Here is a 9,392-nt window from a genome sequence, read left to right on the forward strand (position 1 = left end):
AAAATGAATGGCTAGTAAAAATACCTGATTGAATTACACGTAATCCTTGATTTATGATTACAATTGGGACCAGGATCTTGGATGTTGTGCAACTCAGTCATTAAGTGAAATACACACAACTATTTCTCTCAACAGCTATGATTCTGGGACTTCTGGTTCTGGTCTTTAAGCCATCTCATGGGTTAAGTGGATGAAGTTCCAGGGAAGCAATGTGGAGTGTCTCAGGTGGAGGGAGATAGCAGAGGTTCTACTCAGGAGCTGAAAAACCCCTACCAAAATCCAAGCAGCATTTTCAGCACCTGAATAAAGAGATACTTGTGTGTGGCTTAGGCTGAATCTCCCAAGGCCTCCCCCACACACCTGAGACATTCCACACCTATGCTGCCTCTCCACTTTCTGCTTGGATTTTGGCTCCCTCTTCTCTCTGGGGTTGCCTAAAAGAGCTGCCTGCTAAAGGATTTCAGCTCCCTTCTATGCACAGAAGGGAACTCCTTTGGTGGGATGCAGGAATGGAGCTAATTTTTTTAGAATTTCAACTCTGTTTTTGCACCCTGCTGCAGGAATTCAACTCCTTCACTGCATGGAAGGGAATTCCTTTGACAAGGTGCAAAAATGGAGCTGAAATTCTGAAGAATCTTTAGGAGTTCAGCTTCATTTTTGTGCCCAATCAAATGAGTTCAGCTTCTCTCTGCAAGCAATCTTTCAGCCAGCCTCCAGAGATGAGAGGAACTCATCTTGGGGAGGGGGAGCATCAGCTGGCACCCTTTCCTGCCAGCTTTCCCATTGATTATTTGGGGAGGCCATCAGAGAAGATAGCAAATGCTGATCACATGATCAAGGGGTGCTTGGCAACCAGTCATAAGTGCAAATAGGTTGCCAAGATTGTAATCATGTAATCGTGGGGGGGGGGATGTCAAAATATTGCAATAGGCAGTAAAGTACCCTTTTTGAGACTGCTGTAATTCTGGACCTTCATTAAACAATAGTAGCACGTCTAAGATTACCTATATATACCCACTGGAATAATTAGTTTCCTGAATAAAGGAAATAGCTTCTTGCTAACCATTGAATTTACTTAATAATAGCCCATTTATATGTATTTTTAAAACCTAAAGAGAAAAGTACTGATTTTACTTCTATACAACACTGGATACAGTATATTAAGAAAGATAATTATTTTTCTGTAATTTTGCATATAAAAAAAACCTTATAAACCTAGATTAATGCATAATCTACTCATCAATATTTGTTTACAGTCCATGCTTCAGAGTCAGGCAGTGCAAAAATGAGTTAATCTGTAACCAGAGCATTTTTAGAAGCTAAATCAAATAGAAAGAATACTTATGACTCATTGATTCTTGCTAATTCTTAGATTTTTAGAAGATTGTTGTGTGCTTTTGTATGTGAGCTAGCCAACCTTTTCCAGCCCATCTCTTTTCTGGTGGAACACTTAGTACTTCTGATTACCATTTTTTGAAACAACTAGAAAAGAATTTTTCTCACTGTGCAGCTGTCTGAATATTAGAATCCATGACTACACACAAACACAGTGAAGAGAGGCCCTGGGTTCAATAGTCATCACTCTATTATTAAATGGAGGTAGTCCTTTATTCATGACTGTAATGGAATCTGGAATTTCTGTCATAAGTAATGATGGTCATAAGTTGAGGCATGAATGTGACCAGCCCATATATATTATGTTATTATTAATTATCAATATAGTTATATAATGTTAAGTCACCAATAAGTATGGCTGTTTTTTGCTGGAAACTAGCCGAAAATACCAGAAACTGACAAAAGGCATCATATATTGTGGTCACATGACCACAAAATGCTTCAACCTGCTGTAAAGGTGAGCAAGTTGACAAGCACATGTGGTCTGTGTAGTCTTCAGAATTCTGGAAATGAGTCATATATAGCTTTTGGGGGGGGTGCATCGTAATTTTGAACGGTCACTAAGTGAACAGTCATAAGTTGAGGACTACCTGTACTATTAATGATTTACACCTGAAGCCTGTGATCAAAGGATACCGTTCTTATTTTTTTTTGGCAGAAGAGAAGGTACAAGGAATGTTTTTTCTTTCATTCAACGTTTTTTATTTCTTTTGCAAGAGGAAAAAAATAAATTTCACACATAGGACCAGAATATTCCAAGCCCAGCATGCAGTATTATCTTCCATTTGCTTTGGTGAAAATATTATGACATTTTTTTGGTTAGAAACAACATGTGAATGTGAAATTCTTCGCATAAGACAGATAAAGGCCTCCTTTCATTTCATTTTCCAGTAATAAATCAATCGTGCAAGGATTTGGATTAGGGCTAAGAAAAAAACTCTCTGTCATTCATTAGAGCTGGAAAATTGGGCTGAACTGAGACTTTGGGGTAGGGGATATGTCAAAGAGATGTAGAATGATACCCTAGGGCTTTTGTCTTTTTTTCTGCCAACTCCCGGCTCCATTGCCATGGAAATGGTGAGAGGGCAGTAAGGCCACTCTTGTTAGAAGACTACAATGTGGGCTAAGGGACATTATGTCCCAGTGATTTGCCTCCCACATGTCGTGTTTCATATGTGGAAGTTACGTGTGTGGATGCGCAAGTACGCAAATTACAGATAGCCCTCAACTTACGACCACAATTGAGCCCAAAATTTAAATGAGAAATTTGTTGAGTTTTGCCCCATTTTATGACCTTTCTTGCCACATTTGTTAAGTGAATCACTGCACCGTTGTTAAGTGAATCTTGCTTTCCCTTTGACTATACTTGTCAGAATGTCACAAAAGGTGATCATATGATCCCAGGAGACAGCAACCGTCATAAATATGAGTCAGTTGCCAAGCATCTATATTTTGATCATGTAACCATGCAGATGCATGGTGAAAAATGGTCAAAAGTCACTTTTTTCAGTGCCATTGTAACTTCCAACAGTCACTAAATGAACTATTGTAAATCGAGGACTAACTTTAGTTCCTTTAAAAGATTTTAATCTCCAGGCTACTTTCAAAATAAATTATTTATGGGTTTACTGTGGGGATTTGTGAATTGAGACAATGGTGGGGGGAGGGGAAGAATTCTGAACTTTACAAAGAGGATTTTATTTAAATAAAGTTTATTCTCTGCACAGGGTACATATAAATATTTAAAACAAAAGACATCCCTTCAGCCCAGAAAACAAGAAAATAGCTGCTTTGGTAGTTGAAGAGAATTTTTCTATGTTTATAAAATTATTAGGTGCTTGATGTATCATCAAACTAATATAAGTCCTTTAAAAGTATGCAAAAAATCAAGAATGTCTACATGTGGACTTATGTTGTAATTAGTAATTATTTGAAGCTTTTACCTCATGTATTGATTTATTCAGAATGAAAAAAAGAAACCTCCTGCATTAAAACTGATATGTAAATCTTGGAAGGCAGTGCAGTTTGAAGCCCTGTACTGTATTCAAGTGTAAAAGGTGTGGGTTTTGCTGTGTTCCTGGGTCTGCATTTGTGTTGGCTTACACCTTCCCTTCCCCTCTGTTCTGCTTTACTAACCTCATTCTTTCATGTGTATTTTACATTTTGCCATGTAGGTTTCTCACAGCTTTGCAGCCCTAGGCGGGCATTCTCTGAACAAGGTCCGCTCCGCCTGATCCGGAGCGCCTCTTTCTTTGCAGGTTTGCTATGTGCTGTGTGGATAGTCTAGTTGGTTTGACAAAACTGAGTGGATCTGTAGTTTGGCCTTGGAAATAAGACCCTTAGTCACTTCCAAAAGTGAAACCACTATCTTTAATTCACGTCAATCTGAGGCAATCATTTGGGTTTGGAAATCCCTAACAATATAGGGATTATTCGTTACCTTCCGCAAGATTGAATTAATCTTAATGATAAAAACATGTTATTTCACTATTTGCCTAAACCTGAACTAAGCTTCTCCTGTTTGGCTTTCCATTATCCAAGTTTTATTTCCATGGCTGATTTAGATTTTTCTTTTCGTGGATCTGCAAATCTATGATTTCTGAAATAATTATGGTCAAGAATCTTTTGATTTGGCAGATTGGAGTTCTAGCTTCTGCTTAGAATTTCACCTCTGTTTAATAAGAATTGGCTGCAAATGCAGATAGTGTCATGCTTAGTTGAAGAAGCAATAGAAATGCAAATCCAGATCTGATGTAACATAGAGCACCCATCATATAGTGCTTGTCATACTCTTCTTTTTATTTTAGCACTGCTTATAGCTTGGTACCAAGTGCTTTTGCTCCATGGCTAACCTCCCTTTTTTTTGGGATAATATTTCATTTCTGTTGAAATGAAGAGGTCGTCTGCAAATACTGCCTGAACCTGCTACTGTGTATGACTAGATCTGCTTTGCAGCCTTCCTTGGTGATGGGTATGCCTTGCTATTATTTTCAAAGTTCTAAATGAAGTCACCAATGAGCATGATTATTTGGTAAATTAAATGGAGCATGAGATGGTGACAAGGTTTTATGAATTTGGATTAATGGGTGGTCTTCTCTACACAGTTCACAGCAACCCTATGGACATGCCTGGCAGAGAGCTGAATGAAGACAGAGACAGTGGAATTGCAAGATCTGGTAATGTTGTTTATTAGTAATGTAAGGGCCAGGATTTTCTTTATTGTACATTTATTTTGTCATTGTATATCTTTTTGATTGTATTACTAAGGCTTAATGTATTTTTTTTTCTGGTGCAATACTGAACCTAGCCAATTCTTCTTTCATTAATGGTAAGCAAACCATGGCTTAGCAAAATATTCCTTGCTAGTTCAATAGAAGCATAAAATGTATTAGGCATTCTTAAGACTAACTCACCAAATAGTTTTCTGGATGCTGCAGCTTGAAAAGACTCAATCTTGTTTTAACAGAAATAAATATTCTATTAAAAAAGATATCACTGTGGGGTTAGATAATTTCAAGAAATGTGTTTGACAGTGGAGGCAGATGCTAAAAATACATTTCTTCCAGTGCATCCTGTGCATATCAGTGTATAGACAGGATGCAAAAAAAAAAAAAAGATAATATGGATGGGAGTCTATATCGGATATCTGGGTTACTTTATAGTCTCTTTTACAGAAGAAGAAGAAGAAACCTATAGAAGACGAAGAAAAATATAACTACTACAGAAAGGAGAAAGCCTTTTAAGCAATAATAGTTACATATGTTCAGATTTTGCTTCTCACATTAACAAAATAAAAATGAATGAAATGTTTTTTTAAATGCCATTTCCCTTTTTTGTTATTGTTGCAGCATCTCTTAGCAGCCTGCTTATCACTCCTTTTCCATCTCCGAGTTCTTCACTGAACAGAAGTTGTGCTAGCAGTTACCAACGGCGTTGGCGTCGCAGTCAGACAACAAGCTTGGAGAATGGAGTCTTCCCTAGATGGTGAGCAGATTGTGGAAATGCTGTTTGAATTTCCACATTGATGTGTCTAGGTGTAATTGTCTGACTGCCTGGAATCCTAACCTCTTGGTGCATCTTTCAATGTCTCCTACAAGAGAGTAAATGTTTTAGGATAATGGTGCGAACATAGAATATAGCTTGATGTTCATTTTATGTTGTGGGTTTCCCTTGTGCATTAGAGTTATGTACCTAATCATTTGAAACACAATTACCCAGTCGCTTTGCTCCATATTATTTCCCAGTATCTAAGTGACTCCTTTTAATTCAGTGGAGTTTACGTCTCCCACTCCCAACTTATTTTATTTCAAAAGTATGAAAGGAAATTAGAGCTTACTGTATCCCTGTTTTATGGGACATTCAGATTGTGATAGACTATAGGCCTATTGCAACATAAAGTTTCATGCAGATATGGGTTAAGGAGGGGCAAAAAGACAAAAAGCACAGGTAGGAAATGGAGGAGACTGGCAAAGATTACCTGTGAGAAAGCTGGCAAAGATACCTGTGAGATAGCTTCCAAATATTGGGAAATTATCATTCTACTATATTTATTACTGGGTCAGCTCCACCTCCATTATTGTGAGCAGTTCCAAGCACTAAAAGAAGGAATTGGAGAAAATGGAACTGTTTCTTGAAAGAATAACAAAGTCAATGAAAATTTAAGTCCCGTGAAGAAAAATGAAAAGAACTGGGAATGTTTAGCTCTGAGAAGATGAAAAAAATGTGATGGAATATTTCAAATTCCTGAAATGATGTAACAGAGAACGCAGCTATGGTAGGGGTGCAGATTCTATTCGGAATAACACATTTAAAATGACAACATATTCCAGCTGAATGTTGTGGAAAATTTACCTGCAAGAGCTGTTTTCAGGATATGTTTAGAGGTTGGACTGTTGTTATTACTTGAATTGGATTTCTGTACACAGCAGAGAGTTGCGACTGGTGACTTAAATAGTTCTCCACAACCCTACGATATTTAGAACTCCGGGCATTAATAGCAGATGCCCCAAACAACCTGTCTAAATGTCAGCATGCTGGATTTTGATGATGAGACTAAGGTCTAGCATTAACTTCAGATTATTATTATTTTAAAAAAAAGTCAAGCGAGGTCGTTATTTTACTGTATCAAAGTTCTACTTGAAATATAGTTGGAAACATTTCAAATGATTTACAGTTCTACGTTTTTGGTTCTTATAAAGGTCAGTGGAAGAAAGCTTTAACTTGTCAGATGACAACTCCAGCCCAAACCCAGGAATTGTCAGGAAAAAGAAGATAGCAATTGGGGTGATATTCTCACTTTCAAAGGACGAAGAAGAAAATAGCAAATTTAATGAGTTCTTTTTCTCACACTTCCCTCTTTTTGAGAGCCATATGAATAAGCTGAAGAGCGCAATAGAACAGGTAAATACTATCATCACCTATACATACTTTTAATTTATTTGCTAATTCTATTTTACGATACGGTGTTTCCAGTTTAATTTGCAAGATTGAGGCTCGTCAGAATTCATTTAGAGGCATTAGACCAGTGCATCTCAACTTTCACAACATTATAAAGTGTGGATTTAAACATACTGGCTGGACAATTCCGGGACTTCGAAGTCCACATATCTTTAAGTCGCCAAGTTTGAGGAAAAATTGCATTAGATCAAACTGGCGATGCACATGCAGACTCCATAATGCTAACATTGGGAAGTGGTCTTATTTCAGGATAATGCATAAAGGTCTTGAGATCACTCTTAAGTAATCAATAAGGAAAAGCTGTGCTGACCTGATTTTTGAGTTACATGATTTAATAACTATGACTATGGCTGTTTGAGTTAAATTCCTCTGCTCAATTATCTTGCCAAGGCTGTGTGGGCTTCCCTTTGAAAGCTATTTACATCCAAAGAACAGGCATATTATAGTCATTGCCATTGAAAAAGACAGGTGTCTTTGGGTACATTAGCATATTCTCCGCACCTTGCAACCCTTCCATGAACTTGTGTCGCATGTCCTCTATATCTAGAGGCCAACCAGTGGCTGACTTCAGGCACAAGACAGATCTAGGTTTGCTGGTACTCAAATGGTGGGTACTATTTTTCTGGGACCCAAGTCACTCCATGCAGACAGTGTGGGGTGCATTGATGTGAGTGGAAGAGCTACCTTGCCACATCATATTCTACCTCAGTGATCTGGTGTCTTTTGTGGACTCTTTCACTGTGATCCTGGACTGCCTCCCTTGCCTCTAGTCCCTGACCACTATGTCCCCACTGCCTATTCTTGTTTGACCTGTGTAGGGAGGCTGTACTTCAGAGCCACCCCCCCCTCTTTTTTAAATGATAGGGCATGTCATCAGCAGCCCATTGAAATAATCACAAAAAGCCTTTGAAGAGCAGTCAGTATGCCAGTTGGCAATATCCTTGAGTAAGGCAGATGACATCAGTCTCCGTTCAGAAACCAACTGCAGTCTTGCTTTGGTATCCACTACAGATACACAGTCAGCAGCACTGGGTATACTGACTATGAGTGCACAGCACCTGGTAGACAAAGGCTGCCAAATTTAGGGTGGGTTGGATTCCAGCTAGCTCTGACATGGAACAAGAGCATGGCTGTTGGAATTGGCCTTAGTGAGTTGAAGGAAGGGTCCTGCCATTCTCTCTCCTCTGCATAAATGAAAATTATACAAAATCCACAGCTGTGGGAACTGACTTCTGCTTTCAAAATAAGATTTCCTCTCCCTTGCACCCATGACCTCCTCTTATATCTTCTGCATAGAAATCCCTCAGGGCTTTAGGGCAAATTCTAAGGCTGTAAAATAGACAATAGATAGATAGATGACTAGGTCTATTAAGCTCCTGCACCCTGTTTTAGTGGCAGAAAGTACCCTGTGTTGCAGTCCTACATGAATACAGTCCATTGTGCACATTCCTGTTTGCACAAAGCCACAGAGAGCTTAAATCAGATATGGAAATATCTATGTGATAGTGGGGAGCACATGATGGAACACCATGTGAATTCTGAATTGGGTCCTAGTCACTTGCTTCAAAGAGATAAAGAGGTGAGAACAATGGATCTGATTACTTCAGGATTATAACTCACATTAACCTGCATTCTGCCCTTTGTTCAGAGAACAAATCCTACCTCTCTTACAATGAATTATATTTACTAATGGGTGTAGGTAATTAGTTGAAGGATTTGCTTGAATGTGGAATTTGCTCTTGCAGTGTGGGAAAACTTAGGCCTTTTTATAGCCTCTTGCATGCAAGGGTGTAGAAAAAAGGGACAGGGTAAATACTTGTTCTTCACATCTCTCTATCTTGATATGAAACTTATCAAGGGACAATATTTATTGCATTAAAAAAAGTCCATACATAGACATAATAAAAAAGAAAGAAACTCACCCTCTATTTGCCTGTTCAAGTCCACTTTAGATAAAACATATCATATGGGAGTTTTGTCTGATATTAGTTGAAACATTTTTTTTCAAGGCTATGAAAACAAGCCGTCGGTCAGCTGATGCCAGCCAACGGAGTTTGGCATATAATAGGATCGTGGATGCCTTAAATGAATTCAGGTGAGTTTGTTTACTGTTTTTCAGTTCTAACAAGTGTTTAAATGTTTCTGGTAACAAATGTATAATGCGGGAAATAAATTCTCAATTCACATTATTCTTTGATGAAGAGCAGTAATTAAACCATCGTCAGAACAGAGGTGGTTGACTTACATCTTTTGCATGTTCTGAATCCAGATGTTCTGGCTGGGAAGACTAGTGGGCTTCTGGTTGTCTATTTTTAGATCTAAAGGAAATTTTAATTTAGAGAACTTCAGGCTTTCAGTCCTTTTACTGTTCTAGGACAAATATCTATAATCAGGGTAGTCTATAGTGAATCTGTAATGCATGAAAACTCTGGGAACAGAGGTTTCTGCAGAAGAGAAAGAGGGAGCAAATGATGAAAGCAGCATTGCACCCAGTCTCCCATTGCTTTTCTACAAGGGTAGAGACATGGCATGCACTTCGG

The 9,392-nt window shown here is 38.3% G+C and overlaps 1 protein-coding gene across 4 annotated transcripts in view; it reads left to right on the forward strand.

Moving 5' to 3' along the window:
• Positions 1–9,392, forward strand: part of FNIP1 (folliculin interacting protein 1) — a 111,400-nt gene that overhangs the window by 76,123 nt on the left and 25,885 nt on the right. For 3 of the 4 annotated variants that reach the window (XM_039324959.1, XM_039324960.1, XM_039324962.1), the window contains 5 exons: positions 3,570–3,653; positions 4,500–4,571; positions 5,244–5,379; positions 6,594–6,795; positions 8,862–8,947. In XM_039324959.1, coding sequence (XP_039180893.1) covers positions 3,570–3,653; positions 4,500–4,571; positions 5,244–5,379; positions 6,594–6,795; positions 8,862–8,947 — 580 coding nt within the window. The remainder of the gene's footprint in view (positions 1–3,569; positions 3,654–4,499; positions 4,572–5,243; positions 5,380–6,593; positions 6,796–8,861; positions 8,948–9,392) is intronic. The other variant, XM_039324961.1, reaches the window with a different exon arrangement.

This window comes from Crotalus tigris, unplaced genomic scaffold, assembly GCF_016545835.1.
Source record: "Crotalus tigris isolate CLP2741 ecotype Arizona unplaced genomic scaffold, ASM1654583v1 scf7180000024310.2302065, whole genome shotgun sequence".
Lineage (NCBI taxonomy): Eukaryota > Metazoa > Chordata > Lepidosauria > Squamata > Viperidae > Crotalus > Crotalus tigris.